We start from the raw sequence: 26,179 nt of genomic DNA, 5'->3' as shown, positions 1-26,179 counted from the left end.
CATTTTCACGATCTCTTTCTGAGCTAGAACATTCACCTTGGGAAAGCACTGACTATAGCACACAGATAAATATGGTTTGGCACTCAGTGCACTCTGCTTTTTCCTTCGTCATTCTAACGAAGCACCACAAACCACAGTTCTTTACTCCCGACAGAAACCATGCACCCAATAGCCCAGAAAATCCTTTTCTGTACCTGAAGCATCTGTCTCAGAACTGCCATCCTGCTGTGGTATCTTGACCTGACATTTACTGTACATACATATTGGTTTGTTTTCACTCCGTGCTTTCCTCTCTCAATTTAAGCCACCCTTTGAACAGGGATGGGAGGAGGAAATGGAAACAAAGGAGGATAAGACAATAAACTGTCATTGGCAAAAGACTCCAGCTCCTGCTGAGGGACTGGGTCTGGTTCTGTGCTTAAAGGAAGAAAGATGAGAATAGAACAGAGCTGGCCTGAAAGGAAGAAGCTTGAAAAGCTCTCCAAATTAACACAGTTGTCTGCTGGAAGGGTCTGAAGTTCTGACTGCTCAGCTTATCATAAGAAAGTCTTCACGCAGGACAGATGGATGTATTGAGCATAGTAAAATCCTCTAAATAAACCTTAGTTTGGGTTAAGGTAGCAGAAGAAGATGCTCGCCATAAATCACAGACATCTGACATAAAGCAGCAGTTCTTGATCCCACTTTTGGATAACAAACATCTTCATCTCTGAGCTACAGCAAGGCAGCTGCCCATTAACTGCTGACCTCAGTGTGCTGGGGAGGAGAGGGAGGGATGTGGCTGATCCGTACAAAGTAACCCTGCAGTACAGTAATACAGCATCTCTCTGGCCGCTGAAGAAGCTGGTTTGCTTTAATGAAGTGCTGATTGCATGCATACATCCAACTACTTGGCCAGCATTTTCTAAGTTTTGAAGATCTGCATGCCCTCCCCTCTGGCTCCTAATAGGAGACATCAGTGACATGCTACTGAAGGCTTATGCATGCAAACAAGCTTCCTGTTCTCCTGTTAGCTCTGTCAGGTCCCTCATATGGGGTAAGACAAGCTTGCCCAATTGTGGCCCATCCCATGCTTCCTCATCATTAGAGCTTTACCTTGTGAATCAGTGCAGCAGAGGCACTCCAGCCCTGCGCTGCAGCTAGGGAGGCAGGTCAGGAAGGAGTGCTCAAAACGTAGCCTGCCCACAGCAAGCTACTAACTGTGCAGCTCAGGGCAGGAATCCCTCACCCCCTTCAGGACCAGGATGGTCAAAGCAGTAGATGTCACATTGGGAAAGCAGAGATAAAGGATGTACTGTAAGTACTGTAGCCACGCATTAGTGAAACTCCTTGTACTAGTGCTCTGCTTCCCTCCTTTACTTCTCCAGACTTAAAATTTAACCACCTAAATCATCAATACAACATATTTAAAAGCACTGGCTTCAAAGTGAGAAATATGGGTAGTATTTCAAGGTTACTTTGTCAGGCTCTCTACAACCACAGGGAAATATTATTCAGTTGATATGTAAGCCATGTTAAAAGCCTCCTAGGTAGGGTAGAAACTCCCTCACTCCAGGAATTTTAGAAGTACTAGTATAACACCCTTCCTGAAATCCTGGACACATTTAACTTTAAATACATTAAATATCCAGATTTGTATTGCAATAAATGAAATGTGAATTAGTGCTTTCAGCAAGTCATTGCAGGTCTGAACTTGCAAATATAGAACTGTTCAGGAGAAAAGCAGAGCCAAGACTGAATATGCATCCTAGATTTGTCTGCACAAAGAGGAAAAAGTTACTCAAGTGTATGGAGGAAATCACGTTTCTTCTCTACTCAGGAGAAGCCAACCTGCATTCCTCATTCAGTGATATCCTTCCATCATGGCTTTAAACAATCTCACAGAGCTGCTGCTGGGTAAGAGGTGTATTCTGTATCAGAACTGCCTGCAATTTGATGTAGGATAATGCTGTATGTGCATGCACAACATTTATGGATTCCACTTGATAAAGTGTTCTGATATGTTTCAAGGAGAGACAGTCCAGTAAGAAGTCTTTTATATCAAGCTTTAAAAAGCTCTTCAGTACAGATTCATTTCTGTATGCCTTGTCTCTGGATTTTAGCATTGCCTAAGCTGAATGGATGGGCACATTGAAATATGACTGATAGCAGGGAAAATAAATCAGTGTCAAGCCACAGCATTAGTGTAGGAATCACGCATCCAATTTGTATCTGTTTAACCAGTGAAATAGAAACCTTTGTGAGCTACAAATGGCCTCAGCCAGAGCTGGGTTTTTTTGGTTTGTTTTCCTCAATCAAACAAGCTATCAACAGGGTTATTTTAAAGAATGTCCTTAGCCTTTAGCTATGGAGAAAAAAAAAGCGCTGGGTTTTGCATGTCGACAGCGTTATCAGTGCAAACTTTTGATGTATACTAGAAGTCAGTGGTGGTTAATAGAAAAGCAGTCTTATATAGAAAATTCTAACTTCCTTTTTTGCACTCCACAGTTTTGTTACTGCTGCTGAGTTGTAGCACAACTCGAGGAAAACTGGTTCAAGGCACATCAGAACCTGCACATCTGTGCAGCTGAACAGCCCTCTGTGAACACAGTATGAACCCTCTGTCCCGCGATGTAAAGTCACAATGTTTATGCTTCAAACACAGAAAAAAAAGCATTCACAGAATCATAGAACAGTTAGGGTTGGAAAGGACCTTAAGATCATCCAGTTCCAACCCCCCTGCCATGGGCAGGGACACCTCACACTAAACCACCTCACCCAAGGCTCTGTCCAACCTGGCCTTGAACACTGCCAGGGATGGAGCACACACAACCTCCCTGGGCAACCCATTCCAGTGCCTCACCACCCTTACAGTAGAGAATTTCCTCCTTATATCCAATCTAAACTTCCCCTGTTTAAGTTTTAACCCGTTACCCCTTGTCCTGTCACTACAGTCCCTAATGAAGAGTCCCTCCCCAGCATCCCTATAGCCCCCCTTCAGATACTGGAAGCTGCTATGAGGTCTCCCCGCAGCCTTCTCTTCTCCAGGCTGAACAGCCCCAACTTCCTCAGCCTGTCTTCATACAGGAGGTGCTCCAGTCCCCTGATCATCCTCGTGGCCTCCTCTGGACTTGTTCCAACAGTTCCATGTCCTTTTTATGTTGAGGACACCAGAACTGCACACAACTGTATTTTACTGTATTCAGTAAAAGCTGCAAACCAGAATGGTCAGCCTTTACAACAATTCGCTCCCCTGCCCAGTAGCTGCAATATCCAGGTTTGGCTAAAACAGGATTGCTTCCAAGAGCTACAGCAAATAATTCACAGTCTCCTCTCCACTTTAGCATGGTGCTATAACTCCTAACATAAAGTTTCACTTCAAGTACAGGTTAGAGCAAGGGATAAGACTGGTGCTTTATGCAGGATGCTTGGCTCACAGCAAAGATGAACAGCTTTAAGCATGTACTGAGAAGAAAATAAAGCTCAGTGCACAAAGATCAAAGAGTAACACTAACTTGTAGTTAGCATAGCAAGTAACTCCCTTGCTTGCCTCATTTAATTTTCAAGCTTCAGGGGTTAATCCACCTCCCTTTACCCCCTTTCTGCATTCCTAATACGACACTGTCTGTTGGGGAGGTGTAGGTAAGGTTGGAAAATGCCTTGCTCTACATATTTCCTCCACTTGAAGGGAATGCTATCAAGTTTCTGAACTCCATTTGGAAAAACCTGTCTTTTCAGCAGCTACAGAAAGTGGCCTAAGTAGTATTCTACAAGCTACTTATTTTTAGCACTCTTTCTCCTAAACCACCAACCAGTTTTAAAGACAGAAATACCATCTATTTCCACAGTGCTCACACAGAGGGGAAGCACTGCTGGATGCTTTGGTGTCATTCAACTCCCATCCAGTCACACTCTTTGACACAGATTTGAGCCTACATACACGTACAGCAGTGGTGATGTGGAAGGATGCTCAGCAGTTAAATCAGCATCTGAACAGAAATACCTAAATAGTAACCAAGCTGCACAATTGCCTTCTGCATTTAAATGTTACGCAGTTGTGCTCTTTAGGTTATAACAGGAGAAAAGCCACTCATGCAAATATTTCTGCATCTCTGGACAGTGCTACAAATAAAGTACTGACTAAGCAACATAGCAAGAATTTACTGGCACCAATAAAAGCACATAGAGTTACTCTTTCCTAAGCATCCACTGTGGAAGTGGGAGCTGCACACACACAAAAAAGATGACAAAACCACTCTTAAGCACCATATTGTCATAGAAAAAAGCTTTTCTGAAGTAGTCAGACTCAAAACAAGAGTTAATAAGCACAGGACGTGAATGGAAGGACCACAGTAGCCTAGATTAGAAACAAAGCAATAACCATGGGATTCTTCTGCTGGTTTATTCATCTGAAGTAGCAAAACCAGCGTGCTTAGGGATGGTCAGTTTTCAGCAATGCCATCCTTCCAAGAGAACATGTGCTTGTTAGCCAGGAAGCCGAGTGAAAGGTGTCATAGCGCTTCTGTTGGGAAAGCTTCCTCCTGCTGAGGATGCAGCATTTGTGCATGAGAATAAAGCCACCCATGGCACCCAACAGGGCCCGTGACTGCATTTTTCAGCTTTTACATGGAGACAAGTTAAGTCCATGCCTTGCCTTTTCCATGCAGAAACACTAATTCAAGATTCTTACGCCTAAAGAAAACACCTTAAGCGTATTTAACACTTACTTTGGCCTCTGTGAAGTGCCAGAATGTGCATGTGAGTGTCAAATAATGACTTTATAGCGTTGCAACAAACGTTTTGTGGGACAATACAGCCATTTTCCATGCACCTCTGCTCTCTCTTTCTGCAAATGCTAACAAGTCGCTGACAGCTCATACTACAAGGGAGCTGGGACACACTTTGCTGTGCCCAAATGTGCTGCTGAACAGGAAGTAGTAAAAAAAGTTCTAACAGCCGTGGATGTGGTGAGACAAGCACTGTTATCTGCTTACCAGTTATTTCTTTAAATAGAGATGCAGCCACAACACTATTAAGATGAAAGGTTCAGTAGTTGAGTGGTTCGGTTCAAATTCACTACTCCAATGCATCACTGACCACTTTTCAAGGGTTACCTTCACAGTCATCATTTCGAATCTTAACCTTAACCTACATGTGCACTAACTAGATCTAAGCGGCCCTTTGGCTGCACTGCAAACATACCTTGGCTTACTGTTAGATATTCCTCATCACTGTTTCTGACTCACAGACACGTGCATGAATGCAGCCCTTGATTCCCAGTGCTGTGGTTCTCCTGCTGCCCTCTGGCTTCTGTGTCACGTTAGGGGAGCAGGGTCCCTCTGGGTTAAAACGTAGGAAGGATTTTAGAGGAGAAAACCATGTAGTTTAAATGCTTTTACCTTCAGTGTCATGGCAAAAGGAGGTGGGAGCAGACACATAGAAGACATTCTGACTTCTAACCCCCACTAAGACGGTCTAGCCTAGGTCTTCAGCACCTTTCAAAGAGCTCAGAATTCCTGTTGTGTCCACAAGAGGGGCAGACCAAAGTCCAGTTAAGACCCAACATGAATCATGCTGTGGTAACACACACTTCAAGAAGCAGCATAAGAGATTGAGAGTTCAAACCTAGAGACAGCAGCCTGAGTTACAACAATTCATTAACTGTGATGCTAGTTAAACAACACTGGAACGCAGGTGGTGTTTTGCTCAAAGCAAGGGTTATCTTCATTCAAAATTGTATCTGGGAATACTTCACTTAAAGCAGAGCAAATTGAGGTCACTGCAACAGAGAGGACAAGCTTATGACATTCTCTTAGCCAAACACTTAAGCCAGAAGCAATGGGTGAGAAAGGAGAAAGTCCACTGTGAAGGCTAAGCTGGTTAAAGGGCATACTGCGGAACTGGAATCAGCTTCATCACTTTAGCATGAAGCACAGTTGAAGGAAGAGTCAGCTATTAGCTCAGGTTTCTACTTCAGGAAGGCACTAAGACTGCTAAGGGAGAGTCTCTACAAGGCTCCAGGCCACATACATAGAGTTTGGGTTTTCTATGCTAGCTTTAACTGAGCTGCATGGACACTCTCACAGGAGTCCCAGACAGCTTTTAAAAGCATTTACAAGCACAAGCTCAGTAGTTTTGGAGCAATATCTTGCTCACAGTTTCTTCTTGCACTGGGGTCAATGGTGGTAGAGTTGCAAGCTTGTTACAAAGCATGGAGGGCAGCCCATTGGCTTCACTAGGGAGTCTCACACGAGGAATAGTTGCAGGATCAGGTCTTTGACTTCCCAGGGGAAAATATTTGCTCACGCTCTTTGTATAAGTGTGTCAAGGGGGAATTACAATAATCCTGAAACCAGGTAAATGGATTATAGCAACTTCAATAGGACATCCATTCTTCTTGTGGCTACTGAAAGCATTATCACTGGAGATTACATCTCTCTTAGGATATAGCATGTGTCTGAACAGAAAATAAGACCCACTGAAGTCAGTGGAAAGGCCACACTCCTGCTGGTTTTGGATGAGGTGGCATCTGTTCAGTTTTCTCTCTGCTAGTCATGCAGAGACTGCTCAGCTATCTCACAGCACAGAGCACAAAAGCCCCACCTCAAGCTGCACACGTGCAGAGTTAGCTTCCAATGGAAATTTCGACAGTGCAGAGTTACCCAGATAAGAAGTTTTCTCTTTACAGCTCTCAGTAATAAGGTTTTGCAGCATTCAAAAGAAAAACCTGTGGTTTCTCCGCAGGAAACCCATGATACCGTTTGTAATCAGAGCCATAATTTCAGGGGCAGTAAATGTGCTTAACGCTGGTCTGAGAAAATGGTGAAATTCAGGACTTTGTCTACAATGCACAAATGACACCGATTTCTTAAAGACATTAAGTACAAATTTCCCTGTCAGGGTCAGCAGAGCTCTCTGCAGCATCTGAGGCTGGCGGGAAAGGCCTCGCTTTTTCTGGCAGGTATTTTACGCCAGCCTCCCTCTCTTCTGTAGCATCGTTGCTCATTTATGTTCACTACACAAAAAGCACCAGGTCTGCACCTGCAAGCTAAGCAAAGCCCACGTGCTAAGCCGAAAAGAACAGTTCCGCTTCTCCCATGCGTTGTGAGGTTAGAACCAGAGCAGACTCCACTTCAGCATAAGCTCCCCTCCAAACACTTCTGCTGCAGTTACTTGCCCCAGCAAAGCCTTGAAGATCCCTTACTAACAATACCTAAGACAGCACATTCCATACTTCAAACAGTCATTTACATCTTGCAGGAATACCTACGCTTCCCAAGACTTCTACTACAGTCGGTCTCCCTTTCATTCTTTGCAAGGGGGTTTCCACTACCCCACTTAGCATTAAAAAGAACAGTTTCTCCAAGAAAGGTTGTAATTTGAGTAGTGATAGAGAAAGCAGGCACCTGAGGCCTGGTTCTGTGGTCAGCTGTGCAGTTTATTTCACCTTCAGGAAGCCAGGATGAACATGCATGCTGCAGTCTTGGGAAAGTACCGGCAACACACATACAGTGCAAAACCGTGCTGCGCTAAGCGACTTCCTAAGTAAATAAGAGACGCAGATTTATCAAGCCAAATGCACTGGAGCCTTGTGCCAGCTGCCTATACAATTTGCATTGCCTCCAGCCACACTTGAAAAATAGCTAGTTTTAATACTCATTTTCTAAGAAACAGCATAGGCAGTCCCCGACGCTTTCCGTTGGCAGCATAGCAAAGACTTCAGTCTGAAAACAGAGAGGAAGGATTCAAGAGGGCTTTTCAGGGGAAAGCTACAAACTCCGAAAAGACAAGCAGGCAGCGTCCTCTCAGCCCAGAAAGCCAGCTGTATCCTGGGCTGCATCAAAAGGAACATGACCAGCAGGTCGAAGGAGGTGATCCTGCCCCTCTACTCTGCTCTTGTGAGACCTCACTTGGAATACTGTGAACAGTTCTGGTGTCCTCAGCATAAAAAGGACATGGAGCTGTTGGAACAAGTCCAGAGAAGGACCACAAGGATGATCAGGGACTGGAGCACCTCCTGTATGAAGACAGGCTGAGGAAGTTGGGGCTGTTCAGCCTGGAGAAGAGAAGGCTGCATGGAGACCTCAGAGCAGCCTTCCAGTATCTGAAGGGGGCCTATAGGGATGCTGGGGAGGGACTCTTCATTAGGGACTGTTGTGGTAGGACAAGGGGTAACGGGTTAAAACTTAAACAGGGAAAGTTTAGATTGGATATAAGGAAGAAGTTCTTTCCTGTGAGGGTGGTGAGGCACTGGAATGGGTTGCCCAGGGAGGTTGTGAATGCTCCATCCCTGGCGGTGTTCAAGACCAGGTTGGACGAGGCCTTGAGTAATATGGTTTAATGTGAGGTGTCCCTGCCTATGGCAGGGGGGTTGGATGATCTTAAGGTCCTTTCCAACCCTAACTATTCTATGATTCTATGACTGTCAGAAGAAATTCTTTTCCCTTGAGACTTCCAGTCGTGTACAGCAAATTCCAGACTTGGAGGAGACTGCTAGGAATGGCAATGGTATTGTTATTCTTTTGAAGAAACCACAGGAAAATGTTCTGTCCTGCCACGGTTCATCTAGAACCAGAAAAGTACTTTAAGTATAAGATTGCATTGTCTTCCTTCTGGAAACTTGCTGACCTCCTGTGTTGGTGTTCCAACAACATTATAATCTTGCCTTGGTCAGCTACTCCTTTAGCTCCATGCTCCCTGGGAAGAGCCTGCTATCTCATCACAGGAATTAGATATAGCTAACATGTTTGGCTGCTGCCATATAACTCCTTCCTCAAAAAACACGTGTAAGCCTTTCAAGCTCATATATACCACTGACGCATAAACATATCAGTTGAAATAACGTCTTGGTAAGTGTGTTACTGTCTCCTAGAGCACAAGTACTTAACAGGCCACTTCCAGGCTTTCTAACTATGCTGTTCTGCACATAGCACCATGCATTTACAAGACACATCCTCCCGTACACATCCATAACTTGTTTTTTGTTGGGTTTATTTCTTCAGCTAAGGCCAAAGAAAGAAAATCAAGATCCCTTTCTATGGCTTCCCTTCCCAACACAAAAAAGTTGTCTTTCATGCCTCCTTTAGGATGTTTCTGCTTGCCTTTCTCTAAAACAACAACATACTATTTCATAAGCTTTTCCTACTTTGTCAAGTGGTCTTTCAGTCTCTTTCCCTCGATCATCCAAGTCTTCTGCCCAACAGTACTGTTTGTTTGACTCCATTTAAGCCCAGACCTGCTCCTTCACATACATCTGGGCACATCAATATTTAATAGTACTCCACCTACCTTCCCCCAGAATGTAAAGAGTAAGAGCTATTCTTGGCCAAGTCAGATGTCTACGTGACATAGATTCTTATTTTGGAGACGCTAGCAGCATATCTTTACCAAAGATCACACGAGCTAAGCAGTCAGAGACACTTTCCAAGAATATACACCCAGCAGTTCATAGCTTGGAGGGGACTTCTAAAAGAAGAGGAAATGTCTTTGTACACAGAAGATGTGGGCAGAGCAGCATTACCTTACGTTCTTTCTCAAGTTAAGCACCATTTGTCCTTGTCTTCATTATACTGAATAACACCTCTTTAAGCAGACTACGGGCTCACTAAGTTTTTAATGTAGCACAAGAGAGAAAAGTAAGAAGTCTTATATTCACAATGGATTTCACAGCCTGCAGCGAATAATTTCTTGCTATATCTAACAGAGCTTCTAGTCTGTTGAAGCCTGCCCAAAACTGTACCAAGCTCATATCCAATCCAACAGACCTGGCTTCTCCAAGCCAGTCAAAGCTAATTGTCCTGGGTTCAGCAGTAGCAGTCATGTTTCTCCTCCTTGGTAGCTGGTGCAGTGCTGTGTTTTGACTTTCCGCTCGGGAACAGAGCTGATAGCGATGTTTTGGTTTGGCCAAGGACTTTGTGAGCCTCATGCTCTGCCAGGGAGGAGGGGAAGCTGGGAGGAAGCAGAGACAGAACACCTGACCCAAACTGACCAAAGAGGTATTCCATACCACAGCACGTCATGCCCAGGATGTAACTGGGAGTTAGCCGGAAGGGCTGGGAGACTGCAGGGTTGGAGGAGGTATCGGTCGGAGCTTGGTCGGGCTTGGGGGGCGAGTTATCGGTCAGCTGGTGCTGAGGTGTTGTATTCTCTTTCCTTGTTATTTCCTTTATCATTGTTATCATTGGTGGTAGTAGTAGTGATCTGTGTTATACCTTAGTTACTAAACTGTTCTTATCTCAACCCGTGGGAGTGGCATTCTTTTCGATTCTCCTCTCCGTCCCTCCGAGAGCAGGGGGAGGGCAAGAAAGGGGGGGAAGTGAGCGAACGAATTACCTGACTGGGTTTAAACCACGACACTAATACTGTACAACAATGATTTGCTCTTGGAGAGCAGATTTATTAACACACCACCAGGACTACAAACCCAGAAATCTCTTGCTGCATTCTTAGTGTCCACCTTTCCATCATCCCGCTAATTATCTGCAAAGGAGTTTATTCCTTGTAAGCTTCTTGTTCAGGCTGATAAGTGTTTCATTCTGAATCCTCTGCAGATCTTAGATTTGCCCCTAGTGCTCCTAGCATAGAAACCAAGCAGCTGTCTCCATTTTGACAATGCATACCTCCCACCCTCTCCAGCTTCTCTCTCAGTTCAGAATCCTTCCTTTTCTTAACAAGAGGCCTCCTCTTCAGATGCATACTCTTATCAGATGGCCCTGAGACACTTTGGTTCACTTGATCCTACAACATGGAACTGCTAAGGCCATTCATTATAACTGGTTAAGGCTTTCTCCTTCCCTAGGCTTGTAACAAACCCTTTACTTTCAAACATATGAATTGCAGTGTCCACAAAACCGGATGTCTTAGCTTCTTAAAGCAAAAGTTAAGACTAAGATCACAGAACACATTACTTACTGGAAGGAGATCTAGTTCTTACAGTGAAGTGTGATGGACCCATGAATTTTGGTTGAACGAGAAATTTTGATTCTACCTGTATCTATGAATGGGGTGTCTAAATTCAGTTGCTGGCAAAGGCCAAAGCTATGTCCACTTTAAAATAGCATCATTTTTCATGGTGATCATTACAACCTCAGAACCAGTATAAAGTGTAAGAATTCCCACAACTTTCAGTATTTTTACATCAATTTCTCCCCATCAGCTCACTTCATTATAATAAAGCTCCAAGTAGTTAGGAGTCTATAGCCCCTTTTGGACTCAAATGGAAGGGTAAATTATATTAAACAAGACTAACCCGCTCCTTCATGTTCAAACAAGATGCTAATCCTGTAAGTTATTTTTTCAGCACTGATCTAAGGCAGTTAATATAAGAATAACATTCCAAGGTAATAACATCCCAAATAAGCATATGCTGCAAAGGACATTTTCTCACATAAGAGCCTTTCTTGAAGAGCAATGTTTTAAATTGCTCCTTAGAATACACTGAGGGCTATTTCTATGTATGTATTCCAAAAAGACAAACATTGCTATGTGATTCATTTCTTCTCTTGAGAAACCCTTCCCACTTCTGCATTATACATAATTGGAAATAAAACTGTTTGCTCTGCAGGAAATAAAACCCAAGAGATCCTCAGAAAGCTTCTTTGACAGTGCTCAGAGTGCAAGCTTCCTCTGGAAGAAGCTACTCTGATTCAGAGGGCTTCTCTACCCAAACACAGGCATGTTCTCTTAGATTGTAAAGATAAATACACAGTAAGCAGCATGTTGATTTACCCTCTCTTTCCTCAACTGTTCTGGATTGTGGGATGATTCATAGACTTTAAAGAATGGAAGAAACATATTATGACATCCTTACCTGACCTTCCAGAGCTAGCAATGGTATGATTTCAGCATTACCTCTCTAAATCCTGTTTCAGATAAACTGTAGGCTCTCTCAGCAGTGCACTTTCAGACATGGTTCAGAAACCTCAGGGGAGAAAGAGTCAAAGAACACTCATAGGTAAAATATCTCTGTAATTTAGTTTAAGAGGTATCTAAATACTTTTGTGGAATTCAACACAACATCACAAACAGGAAGGCTTAGAGTATGGGTCTCATAGGAATGCTACAAAAGTAGGTTTGTATCAGGAAAAACTGAACTAACCGTCCTATATGTGCTCTTCTGTGGCAGGGCAAGTGGATAATAAATGCAAGTACACACATAAATAGCTTATCCCTGCCTTGGAGGCAAGCACTGAAGGAGCCTGCCTGTTTGCTAGCGAGGTTGTAAAAGCCTAAGCCACATTTCCTGTTTGTAAGACAGCGAGTGAAAGAAAGACGACCAGAGACATTTAAAATTGACAGCAACTCTAGAGATAGATTCACGCTGCCAGGTCCAAAACAAAAGAGCATCCAAGATCTGCCAACATAACTTGATTTCCTGTTGGATGAAGGGCCGGGGAGTAGTCCTAGAAACAACACCTCCAGGTAAGCCTTATCTTTTCTGTATTATAAACTTGTGAACAAAGGAGCAGTAACAACACGCTATGGCAGACTACCAGTCTTCAAGAAGGTTGTTCTCAAGTCTAATTAGTAGTAATAATCAGGATGCTGATGAGTCGTCATCAACAGCTTAAAGCTGCATCAGTCAAGGTTTGTTAAGCAAGACTAAGCATTGGTGTTAGTTTTGCCCTTAAAATATTTACTGTGCTGAGGGCTTTACTTTACATTGCACCGCCTCCCTTCTGAAGTTGAATCTGGCAAAGCAATTAGTTGTGTGCTATTTAATTCCAGTTTAAGGATCCCTTTCCAGAGAATTAACCCTGTCTTAAAAACTCACGCAGGTGGAAGCATCTTTAATGCTAATTTAACAATCATCAGTCTCTTAATGGCTTGCTTTTTCTAAGGGTCATTAACACTTAACAGAACATTATTTATCTCGCCATTTAACTGGAGAGAGTTCAAAAAGAAGAGCTAGTTTTATCTCCTCTTAGACAAATTTGAAGACAGAAATAACAGGAAACAAACCATTACTTTCCTGTCACCCTTTGGGATGGATTCTCTAAACAAAATATCTTAGGACAAGAAGGAATGAAACTTAGCACTTCTGCTACCTATTCTTTGCTGTTAGGAGGATCAACAACTGTTTCTAGCCCCAAATTGTTAAATCTGGCCCCTTTTCCCAAAGGCAAGTACATGATTATGTCTGCTCCTTTGCTCATTTTGTTTTATTTTGTTTGCTTCTTCACTCCCCCCTGCCTCCAATTACAATATAATGAAGCCTGCAAAGAGAAAGCCTAAGAACAAACGCCCAAAACTCTGTTGATTTCCATGTCTTGTCTCTGTTGGTGGAGAAAGTTGTCATAGGTTTAAACAGGAGAAAGAGCAGAATGAACATCTTTAGAAAGTCTTTTGTTTGTCCGTATTCTGTTGTGTGAACAAAGTCCCTTTAGCTTACAGCAGTGTAAAATATTCTAAGAGGAGGTGAGTAACCTCATCCCTCAAGTCAGAAAAGTAAGAAACCTCTGCCAGATGGAGTAAATTACCTAACGTAGATGTTCTACTTGGACACAGCTCCAAGATTGACCCTGTTTCCAAACAGAAATGAAAGCACAGCAGAATAGGAATGTATCATTAATACTAGAAATCTTCTGGCACTAAGTATTCAAAATATTGTCATCTTTATATTAATTAAATATAGTGCTCTCCCCACTCACATATCCCAACTATTTCTAACAATAAAATGAGAATTGCCATAGAATCATTAAATGGTTTGGAAGGGACCCTAAATATCATCTAGTTCCACCCCCACGTGGCGGGTAGGGCCATCCTTCCACTTGACCATTCCAAGGCCCTCGCCATGGAACCTTTGGATAGACAATGAACTCTTTTCTTCCACAGAGGAGCGCTTTACTTTAAGAACAGCTTCAATATGATTTCTTATGGACAAACTACTATCACTCTTAAGTATTCCCATCACAGACGGACTATCACAGAAAAGCCTGATGGATGTGAGCATAACCTGTTGGAATCATAGAGTACTATTCCCAGGGGCCTAATTTTTCCATAGGACTTTTCTTCAAAAATATAACAAAAGGTTAAAAAAATATTCAATTTGACCACAGTTACGTGAAGAACCCCCCTCAAAATAGTGTTATGGGCTCTTTGGAATAAAGATGTAGTATGTAAATAATAAGACTCTGTTTTTCCTACATTTGACAATAGGCGACTTGAATGAGAATTAAAATTAGAGAACAGAATAAAAGACACTATTTCAGAAGAGACTATAATTACTGATAAACTTCTTTTTTGATTTATTTCTCACTCTCCATCCACATTCACCTTACCTTTCTTTTGTCTTTAGCACCACCAGGCTACTGTTGCAGTTTGCATCTGCTGTTATACATACAGGGACATCAGTGTAGTTATCTGAGGAAAGAAATTATTCTTCATACAGGTATTCATATTTACTGCTACTGCTCCTGTTGTCAAAGTGGTAAATATATAAATAAGGCAATTATAAATGTAAATAGCTAGCACATTGGCAACAACTATAAGGGTAGTACAGGAGCACCTGGAGAGAGCTGGGAGTTGTATAGCTGTAAAGCTAAGATATAAAATCAAAATCTCTCACAATTTGTCCTTGGAAATTAAGATTAACTTGAAACCAACATTAGTCAAGCACAGAGCACTCAGAGCAGCACCCGTGTGTCTCCGATCAAGGTCTTTACTATGGTTTCATGGGCTAAATAAAAACAGCTGCTGTTTCTGAAATAGAAGTAGTGTTTTCTGACAAACAAATCGCTCACATTGCAAAGACAAAAAGCCTAAGAGATACTGAAGTCACACTTAGGTTTGAATACATGCTACTGAAATACACAAGGAGAGGTTTAAGTCAGAGCTGTGGAAGATAAACTAAGCGGTGTTCAGCTAGGAATACACTTAAATGTTGTTTTCTTAATCTCCCCCCAGACATGCAGTTTTCTAAATAACATTTACGAACTATTGATTGTGAGATGTACAACATTGGTATGTTTTCTTCGAAATCCAAGTTTCACATCTTCTGTTTTGATTGAATGCTTTTAAAGTCCTAGCGAAGTGGGACTTGGCTTCCTCCAGTTCAGTTTAGGGGCTGAAAACAGACTGAAACTAAGAGATCTCCTCCCATCCTGGAAATATCAGGGAAAAATAGGATTCCTCAATCACTAAGATAAATCACAGCATTCAATATGAATAAAAAGGTACATACTTACACCAGAGCTGTACTGTAGGTATTCACTCATTGTTTTTATTCTAATGAATCACAGGGCTGTCGTTTCTATCACAGTTAGATGCGCTTCCCTTCTCGTAGGCCACAATACTACATCTGATTCCTGGAAAAGGAAAAAGGGTTTGTAGGAAAAGAAACACAAAAATAAGAAAAATGGAAAACAATCACTTCAACATATAAGGAGAAGAGAAGGAAAGATGACTTATATAGGCACTACGTTGAGACTGATACAGCATTTACATAGGATGCAAATATTGAACAACTAACCATGTTCCAAACACTAATGGTTCTTCACATGGCCTGATAACAGCTTCTCAAGGTCATATCTCCCTTCGTTTTAATCCCTTCTCTGAAAAGTGGGAATAATACATACCTGCTTCACGGCAGTGTTGTCTCTCCACATGAACGTCTGTACCTCATTGAAAAGGTGCCTCTCAACATGAAAAGTAGCATTGCAGTGATGGAGAAACCCAAAACACCTTTGTGAGGGCTTAAGTAGGAGAACAGAAAGGAATGGAAACAGGATGTTTAGGTTAAAAGGAAGGCTCAACGGCCACTGGAAGTACCCTGTGTGAAAATCGGTTACAAGTCAAAGTTACAGCCTACGTGCTCCGTTTTGTTCCTTTTAAGAGAGTTCTGATCAGGAAGGAAACCTGCATTGTAGGAGGCCTTATGATTTGTGATTATTTTCACTACCAAGTGTCATCTGGTTTCATTGTCATAAAACATCTGTGGCTTGGAATAAAAACAAAACTAAACCAGCTTTTTCAACACCAGCAGAATTAGGGAATGGAACTTGTAAGGAGCAGTTCCTAAAGTGAGCTAGAGCCAGACAGCCAAGGAACAAAGTTCTGTTTTCTCAGCAGGAGCAAAATGCATCGCCTCCTCCCACCCCTGACCGGCAACATGGGAAGGAGTAGTCCTGTACTTCCTTACCTCAGCTTCCATTAAGAAGCAAACAAATGTCAGCCTCCTGAAGGAATTCAGCTATATCAATACCAAATCAGTGTATTAAGGACCTGCTTGAATCTCTCTCTGACAGCATCATCCAGTCTTTCTCATGTTGACTGCTCTGCTCCAGGTAGAATTTTCGTGTGATGCTAATGGAATTCCTAAGTTTTTGGGACAAGTCTTTACTTCAAACACTCCAAACCCGAAACATAACCATGGTGGAAAAATCCAGCTTCAAGCTCCTTTCACTCCTGTATTTGGGCTCAGCATTTCCTCTGTCAGGGAATGGTTCCGCAGGCAATTTGCAGCCACACTGGTCATTCTGGCCATTAAACTGCCATAAACAGGCCAGCTATCTTCTTCAGCATTGTCTGGGATGGAAAACTTGTACCAGATAGGTTAACTGAAGAATTAATTAAATGACCAAATACATTCAGTGCAGGGAGATTCCTTCCTGGGTTTCTAATAGGGCTCAAAGGAGAGCCAAGTGCAGTGCAAAAGGAGGCTTTGTTCAGTTAAGTTGACCTGTGTTTCATCAAGTGATTCTTCAGGAGCTGTTTGGGTTTCTCTCTGCAGTCATTCGGGGGGGTTCACTGGTTCTCAGCTACCGCTCATCCTATGCCACTACATCCTCTGCTTTCTCAGGAAGGACAGCGAGGGTATGAGTACAAGTGGTTTTAACAGGAGGTGCAAGAAAGCACATATCAACCTGTGAAATTTCTTGCAGGTATTGTTAAACCATGATTCAGAGACATTTCAAGTGAAGGAAGTTGTTTGGACTGACTTCATCTTCAGAACTACATCCATGAACTCCAAAATTTAGCCGGAAACTCGCTGCAAATAGTAAGTAAAAGGCAATTAGAAAAATCATTTAAAAGCTATTCACTAAAATGAGTTTTTTCTTTAGCAAGTTCTGATTTTTACCGCTTCGTACAGGCAAACCGATGGCCCAGCCTTTGGCTGAATTCCTATGAAGCAGTAGTTCTGCTAACACTTTATTGATGTTGCTTTCTTATTATCTAGCATCTGGTTTTGCTATGAATTATGTAGCTTGTATAGCAATGGCTGTCACAGAGTAAACAACAAAACAGCAGCTTCAGTTACAGAAAGCAAAAATCAACCAACTTAAACCACACAAAAGAATAGAGCAAAACTGGTAGACACCATGAAATACAGTACTATTTTCTTTCAGTTGCAGACATGGACTGCCATTTTTCTGTCTGGGGAGTTCTGGCCTTTTTGAGTTTGGCCCTGGTTGTTTCCTTGGTACTGAACGTTTCACACTATATGACAAAGAAGCAAGGTAAGTAATGTTGTCTCTCAGTAAGGAATGGAGTGATTAGAGCGTCTGTAGGGAAAGCCATCACTGCTGGGAGATTTCAAGCCAACAAACTGACTCATATGAATCATCTTTTGGCAAGAAAGATGCTAGTAGAGAGGATATAACTTAAAACCTTATAGGAGTTTTAAGTCAGGTATGATTCCAGAATGCTCGCTAGCTGCCTAACCCACTGCTAAATACAGCTACCCAAATCCAGACTCTGAAGACAAACCAACAACGTGAAGAACCTAGTTCTGGCTATATTTTTAAATCTATTTTTAACACCTGTGAGTTCCTTTTTTCAAATGTACTGACTCAAAATACATTTGAGGGAATTTTCTCCTCCCCAAGTTCCCGGATGCTTCTTTGAATTTCAGATTCATCCGCATTTTGTATGTAATCAGGTGACTTGGGAAAAAATACAAATGAAATAAAGATCCAATTGCTTTTCATCATGGGATGCTAACCTAGCTCTTAAATCAATGTGTCACAATAAGGAACTGATTTCATTTGTGCTAGAGGGTGACTACAGTCATGCTCTGGTTTTAGTGAAAATTAGCTATGACTTTATGACAGTGCAACCTCTCGTATGCATGCGGTTCTATAGGTGTTTAGTTATACAATCCCCACCACTCCCACTCAGGGCAAGCTGCCTTTACACAGGGTAAACCTTATCTGTGCAACACACATAAGGGTGGGCAGACAGACAGTGGTGGATTCAATCACATTAAACACACACACGTACATGATCTACGTGAGCAGAAGGTCTGTAGTTATAAACTGCACTCATAAAGTGTTGAGGAATTAGATTATTACAGGATATTAAAAGAGCTAATGGAGTGTTGTGGGATGGGGGAGCTTTTTGGGTTATTTTGTCTTTTAGTGCTACTAGGCAGATATTTCTATAACGAACTATCACACTCATTTCCAAAACTAACCTTGAGCAAGGCTTCAGTCAGACTGGCTGCTGCTGCACTGTCATGGGATTGGAGATAACCGTGGTAAATTCTGGAGTGCTGGAGCAGAGGTCAGAAAGTCTGGTGTTCCTGAGTTATTCATCAAGCTCGAGCAACAAATCTCTTTGTAGCCATTGCCTTTCTGTTTCAGAATCTTCACCTCTGTGGATCACAGGATATCTCTCAGAGATAAAAGAAACAGAACTAGTAAAATAAATAAACCCTTCATCATGTAATGTGAACACGATGCACCCCCCATGGCAGAGAAAAAGATGAGGCAGAAGGAGGACGAAATGAAGAATTAATCACATTGCAGTGCCTTTTTGGGGGGCTGCAAGCTAATGTAGGCTTTACAGCCACAGCACAGGGTTATAACACAAACATTTCTTGTATTAGTCAAAAGTATTTGAGAAGAGCAGGGGGACACCCAAAGGTCCTGAGAGGCAAGAGCTTTCAGTTTTATTTCTGACAGTGAAATCCGAAGTATGAAAGGTGACACAATTGCGCTGACGTGCTCTAAAAAGAGCACCTTTCATTTTCTTTTAACTTTATTTTTCCTCTTTAACAAATTTTCCAGCTAAATTATATAACGACTACGAAGGGACCAGCCCAAGGTAAGCTGGACAAAACCATCTCTTAGAAGCAATACATAATGGCAGATGGCTTTGGAGGGGTGGCATGGGGGGAAATCCAGTATCTCATGCAGCCTGTCTGGAAATGTTAGGTTGTGGGAAGGGTGGTTGTAGGGAAAAAAAAAGAAGTTTTCCAAAGAAAACAGGGGGAAAAAGAAATAAAATCATGCAGGAGAGATATACTGCAGTCGTTTTTTTCAACAACAAAATAATTGCATCCTTATATGATAACTTTATCTATGAAAGAAATCAAGATAGAGCAAAATCACTATTTACTATCACTCAAACTCAATAAAACTATAATAATTTAAGAGAACTCTCAGAAAACAACAATAAATTACAGGCTGACACTTGTGGAGCAATAATTTATCTGTATTTACATTTCATACTCTTCTTTTATGTGTGATGCTCAAAAGCGGTAAAACAGAGACATTGCCAGTCCTGGCTCCCCCCATACCCCTCGGTATGTTTGGTCTTGTCTTCTAGATCACATGCAATTTGCCATTGTTACACGTGTGTAAAATGTTTTAGAGTAAACCAGTGGAATCCTAAATAAAGTATACTCTATGAATTAGAAGTATTTTTCCATTCCCCTTGTAGCTACAATAACCATCACGCAGAAGATGACCCAGTTTATGGCAACCTTAATCAAGATATTTTAGGTAAGCTTCACTTTCAGAGCAGGTGTGATTAAAAGATGACTGACCAGTATTGTCTGTGTTTCTCAAACCTGAGAATCCCCTGCTTTTTAATTGCTGTATTAATACCTACTTGGGATAGAACTGCAAACCATCATACTGCACTACTGCTGAGGCCAGATCTCATACTGAATTTGAGGTTTTACAGTCCAAATGGTTCTGTTCAGCCAAATATCTCAAAACCAAGAGCGTTTGTGCATATAAAGCTGCATGAGGTGAAATAACATTGAAGCATGTTAAAGCAATCCAAGACATAAACTACTCATTACCCAAAGTCAATGCTCCCACGGAAGCCGACAGAAACAGACACGTACCAGTTCTCTGCTATGGCTATCCACAGCTCATCAGCAACATTAACAAACATGCTGAAACAAGCCCAGCAGCTGAATGGTGAGCACACATAGCTTTTCTCTGCTCTAGTGGGCTGTAGTTAATAACCCTTTGCAGAGAAATACAACATTAAAGGCGATAACATCATAGAATTGCAGCTAGAGCTCGATATGATGAAGGTACTCCCAAAACCCTTACAGTGTTAAAGCAGTATTTAGGTGACATGAACACAACTTTTTGTTAGCCTTATGTGGGGTTAAGCAAAACCAAAGTGTTTGAGCAGTAAAAATAAACTACAAACCCCAAACTCTTCATATGGGGATTGCACAAATTTAACCAAGCCAACACTCAACTGCACGGGCTACAACAGTCTGAAAACTGCAAGGAATTAATCTGTTTTACTGATGACAAAAATCAAGACAGAACACGGGCATATAACTTGAAACCAGCTTACAGAAAACAGAGGCAGGAATAGAAATTAATCATTAGCTGCCGCAACTCACACTTTCTCAACTGAAGAAAAGACTGCCTGTGCTGAAAAATACACCACTATGTGGTTACCCAACAGCAAGACATCCTCCTAGCAGGCCAAACTGGTGCCCACTTAGTGAATAATGAGAAGCTTTTTCTCCGTATGAACACAAAATGCTTTTCATTTTCATTGTATGGCTGCATTTCTTAGCTCTTTGCCCCTCTGTAAGTAGAGGGAGAGCTCTGTGTGTGATTTTCATACAAAACAAGCTTCCACGAGAGTGCACTGGGGGGAGTTAGTTCTGTAACAAGGGAGGATCTGTTGTTCTGAACATTTAAGACTCAGTAGTGTGTCTTAATAACTAAAAGATTTTCCTGCTTTGATACATTACAGAGGAATGTTGTTATGAACAGATGACGTCCCAGCCTCAAAGACCAGTTAATCAGCTACAGGTACCTTTAATTTGGGGTTTCTGAATTAGGGTAATGTGCTCTGCCTCCGCTCTTGTGTTTATCCCGTGACAATATATAACAAAAAACCTTTACGCTGCTCATCATGAAAATTACCATGCCTTAGTGTCTCCGTTCATCAGGGAATATAAGCACAGGCTTGACCCTTTGCTCAATCTGGGCCATTAATGAGAGAGCAGAATTATAGGCCGCTCATTTCCATCCATACGGCATGATGAAGCTCAGTTGCAGGCATACAGATCAGGCTGAATTTAGCCTGCATCTAGTGCAATGGCTTACATAAAGAATTCTATTTAGCTTGGAAATTGAGCAGGTGAAAACACAATCTGCATCACACAATCATCATGACTTTGACTGCTCTGCCCTGCCCAGCACAAAATATGTATGTCTTAACAAATGAAAGAAGACTGCTTTGCTATTGATTTCTATTTCATTGAGCTACTTGGATGCCTAAAAGCATGCAAGCTTCAATAAGATCTGTCTCTAATTGAAGTGCTCCTAGCATCAATTTCCTGAGTTGATTTGCAGGTATTTCAGAAGGACCAATTTCCAGCCTTATCTCTCAGGATACTTCCAGGGGGCAGAAATACTCTTTTCTTATCTAGACATTTGTTTTCATTAACTTCACAGAAACAGAATAAACTATGAAAGTCTAATGTCAAAAGTGCTCGGCAATCTGGCTTGAAAAGCACAGAGCATCAGAGGAAAGACACACACAGCATACATTTTGCACAGCAAATTGCAACATATATACAGACAAGAATTGCCCATATTTGATTTTCTTTTGTTTCTGGGAAGAAAACCAGATCAAATAATGTCTTGCATCCCAAGGAACTCGGACTGGTTATGTAAGCGACCCTCATTCCCACAGTCTTTCCAACAATACCTTCATTTTTTCCTTGCTGCCACTTTCCTGAGGATATGAGTTATTTGCCATTAGGTTACATTGGTCTGTTTTCTGTACTCCGACAGCTTAATGCTGTGCATCATGAATTCATTTGCAGCTAGTTGGGGTACACTTCAGCCGCTACGGATGATTAGAATACAAACATACTCAAAGTCTTAAGCACGGTTTTAAAGCAAGCATAACTACTGAATGCTAAAGTGAATGTCCTTTTAGGTGGAGGCTGCCAATCAGATGTGTTATGCCTCGCTTGATCACAGTGTGAAGGGAAAACGCAGAAAACCGAGGAGAAAGACAGACCCTTCCTTAGAAGAGGGTGAAGAAAGATCGTCTAACCACACCACGATGGCTTCCAAAGTCAGCATTTACCTCAATAGTGAGCAGCTGGCTGCTGAAGACCCAGCAAAAGCAGAAGCCATTCATGATGACCCCATTCGATTAATGAGTTTAATTCATACTGCAAAAGGAGAAAACGTTTGAATTGCCGTCACGAACCAAATACGCAATCAGAAATTGAGATCTGCTTGTTCATTCTGAGGGGACAGTGAATCACTGGAGATAATATTCTGGCAAACAGACATACCAAAAATGGTATAAAAAGGGTAAATTAAGTGTTCCCAAAGCGTCTTCCGAGCGTATTTACAGCCTAAACAAGAAATAAATGTAGATCCAGTCTGTGAATTTGAAGGATCTGAAGACATTTTAAAAGGCAGTTTGTTGTAGAAGTTGGTATCTCAGCATTCACATGGGACTGATTCCAGTGAAAATTAATCAGCGAATATTTGGGGTTGCAAAGGACTCTCGGAGATCATCTTGTCCAACCCCTCTTCCAAGGCAAGGCCACCTAGAAACCTTAGTTTAAAACAACTATCAAGTTTCAGACAGTCCCCAAAGACCCCCTCTATTTTCTGTAGCGCTTCGACAGAGTCTAACGTCTCTTCCAGCACGGTTTCAGCAATACTTTTGGCAGGAAACCATGTTTCATACTTGCACACCTCATGGTTTAGTTGTTTTTCCCAATTAAAAACTGATCTGCTGTTCAACACTCTCTACTTTCCCACTGTGACTGGTCTGTGGTAACAACACAGTATATCTAAAGAGAATTGCAGAGCAATTTAACAGCTTGTTTAAAGTCACAGCTGCCCATCTTGCAAGATTTAACAATATCCCTATCTTTCCTTCTGTGAGCAATACCAGGATACATCTCAACTCACAACTCCTCCACTAACGTAACGTTGTATCCAGCTGCATTCAAGAGTCCACAAAGACGTTAGTAAATGATCTGTAACAATAAATCTCTTAGATTGGATTTTTTTTCCTTCTGATATCCTATGTGATGTCTACATTCCTGTTGGGTTTTACATTGCCGTTGCTCCCAACTATTTTGCTAAAGTCGAAAGCACCTTTTATTTCCCCAAATAATTCACATACTGTGTGAACATTCATCTTAAGACTCATCAGATGATAAGCTTTGATGGAGTGGGGGTTTGCTTCTATATTCTGGGAGCCATTAATTAGGAATAGCAGCAGGAAACAGCAAGGCACCCTGATGCAGCGTGCCTACCTCTAGGTGTCACAGTTAGTCCTTCTCAACAAAAGGACTAGTGCCTTTAAAACCTAGGCAGGGCACAGTGTCAAGGAGCTTCAAACTCTCGAGCACAGAGAGAATCATAGAATAGTTAGGGTTGGAAAGGACCTTAAGATCATCCAGTTCCAACCCCCCTGCCATGGGCAGGCACACCTCACACTAAACCATGGCACCCAAGGCCTTGTCCAACCTGGTCTTGAACACTGCCAGGGAGAAGCCTGCAAGTGTCTCAGGCCTTGAAGGAGATAGCCCTGAAAGCAGTTACGTGAAACAAACCAAAAAGCCCATAGTACAAAGAGCCAACAGCCCTTCTAAGAGCAGAAGAGAACAGATTCATCCAGAACTGGGACAAATTGATGAAGAAAAAAAAAAAAGATCAACATAAAAGAAACAGGCACGTCTATGCTTGACCAAAAGGAAGGGCCAACCCCTGCAGCCCAAGCTGCCCAGCAGCACCGCCCATCTTGTGCAAGCTCTTGCTTTTGTGTGCAAAAATCAAGTCAATACACGTTTGGGCTGTCACACCCCAGAAACAAGGTAGACTAGGAACTGAAGTGATTCTTTATCAACCAAGCACCCCTGGATAAGCAAAAATAATGCCAAAGAATCAATTAAACCCATTTTAATGGAGAACCATATAAAACGACAATCCTGACTAAGATCCTGAGGTGGGAAAGGAGGAAGGCAAAGCCAAAGTTCCAAAGATCCAAAGCTAAACACTAAGATACCAGTATATGAAGGACCAACTTAGTTTTACTAGACTGGAAGGAATTATACTTCATGTTACAGTAGGAACAAAATATTAATATACATCACCATGAACTTGCTTAGACTCACATATCAAAATTATTTGAAGAGTATTAAAATGTATTTCATATAAAACAGTGCAATTTAGCTGGCACCAAGCAGATGCAATACTCAGCCCTCCGAGACAATTGAGAGCTTTCTTAATCTCTCAAGCAAATAGCCCAGGCCCGAGTCCTTTGTCACTGTTTTCCAACATACAAAACAAGGAATGCTGCATCTGCAATATAAATTGTGCATGTTTTGTACAAAAGTTGCTATTTCCCAGCTCTCTCACAGGATTTGCACTCTTGATTATGCCTTTCCTTTAAGGGTTCCAAAGTCAAGGAACTGAGTTACCCAAATTCAACCTGCCATGTCAGCCTTATCATTAATTTAAGGGAAATGGAGTACACCCTTCTCTCATTGAATGTACATGGAACAATAAGGCCACTTCATGAGATTCAGGTACATCTAGTTTCCTTTATTCTTGGCCTTCATTATTTAGTCCAGCTATTTATTTAGGCCAGTTTTCAGCCAGTGCTTTCCCTTGCAACATAGGCTGCTAAAAGAGCAGGGCACTTCTGTAAATATTCTCCTTCATCATATACTTCCTTTCAATATTTAATCACTGCCTCCATTCAGTTCTTCACTGCTGCCCTCACAGACCCCACTTCAGGATCATCTTTAATGGCCTACCAGCTGTTTCCAAGGCATTTCTAATGCTGCTGCAGGCCAGATTTACCTTTATTCCTCCAGCTCTTTACCCTCTGTCTACCTGAATAAGCAACCAAAAGACCTATTTTTATTTTCTAATGACTTTTGGAATGGGTCTCAAATGACTACTGAAATCGTACATGGAACATTGCTCCACCTTCAAGCCAGGAGAGAAAGATCTACCTAAATGATCATATATTAATTAAATTATTTACATACAAAATACAACTAATTACAACAAAATAAGTAAAGGAGATGCTAGGCCTTTGTTTATGCTACCTCAGTAACTTAACCCATTTTTCCAGTATTCGTCACAATTTTGAAGCAGAGGGAAGCAGCAAGAGGCTGGTTTTATTAACAGTAAGCTTAGCATTCAGGTATCAGTTCAACAAAACAGCGAAGGAAGAGTAACAAAGGAAATAGGGTGGAAGGAGCAAATATGATTGGAAGGGAAGAAGAATGGAGCTAAAAATAGAAGAGACACCAAGTAGTACCATGAAATATCTGTAAGTCTAGGAAGGTATAATCCAGGAATCATACATCTGCAGTGATGCTCAGATGCTATCTGTTTAAAGAGCATTGTTAGGAAAAGCAACACAGGCTTCTGTTTGCATCATACTTTTAAGAGTCTGCTGACTCAAATGGATGTTGGAGAATCAAATTCTAAAAGTAATTGTGTAACTTAATCCCAATTTTTGCTACTGCTGGCACCAAAAAGGTGGCATTGGGATGAGCTTATGCTCCAACGACTTAAGAGAAATACTTCTTAAAACTCTTTCAAAGTAATTGTCAGGGAGACAATTGCTATGTTGTCTGAATAATCTTACCTTCCTAGGTGGGTTAGCCTGCATTCAGGCTGCTGTGTAGAAGTCATACCCAGAATCGGAACATGTCCAAAACCCAAGTCCGGTTTACCTTTAAGTTACTTGAGGACAGAAAACATGAATGGAGTTATGTAATCTCTCAGTACTGAAATAAAGAGAAATAGTGTGAAATAATTACCTCAACAAATCCAAGGGGAAGGTAGTTCATAAAGCATGTTCCCTACAGTTCATCCATGTCTGAAACAGGAAGAAAAATGAGCCACAAACGCATTTCTATAAGACAATCTTTTGTTGCTGTTGATGGACATATGCAAATGACAAGGGATAGAATGTGTGTCACTCTGTGTGTGTA

At 41.7% G+C, this 26,179-nt stretch overlaps 1 protein-coding gene across 1 annotated transcript; it reads left to right on the top strand.

The window, feature by feature from the left end:
* The first annotated feature begins 16,837 nt into the window (after nucleotides 1-16,837).
* On the top strand, nucleotides 16,838-22,508 carry LOC133269738 (T-cell receptor-associated transmembrane adapter 1). Its single transcript, XM_061454381.1, has 6 exons — nucleotides 16,838-16,979; nucleotides 17,331-17,435; nucleotides 18,987-19,023; nucleotides 19,642-19,703; nucleotides 20,935-20,993; nucleotides 22,132-22,508. Exons 2-6 carry the CDS (start codon nucleotides 17,333-17,335, stop codon nucleotides 22,393-22,395), a joined length of 525 nt encoding a protein of 174 aa, XP_061310365.1. The 5' UTR covers nucleotides 16,838-16,979; nucleotides 17,331-17,332; the 3' UTR covers nucleotides 22,396-22,508.
* Nucleotides 22,509-26,179: the final 3,671 nt, after the last annotated feature.

Source organism: Pezoporus flaviventris, unplaced genomic scaffold (assembly GCF_033815535.1).
Source record: "Pezoporus flaviventris isolate CSIRO_AGI_PZ_B2104156 unplaced genomic scaffold, CSIRO_AGI_Pfla_v1 ptg000015l, whole genome shotgun sequence".
NCBI lineage: Eukaryota > Metazoa > Chordata > Aves > Psittaciformes > Psittacidae > Pezoporus > Pezoporus flaviventris.
The sequence above is the reverse complement of the archived record's forward strand: the minus strand, read 5'-3'. Positions and strand labels throughout refer to the sequence as shown.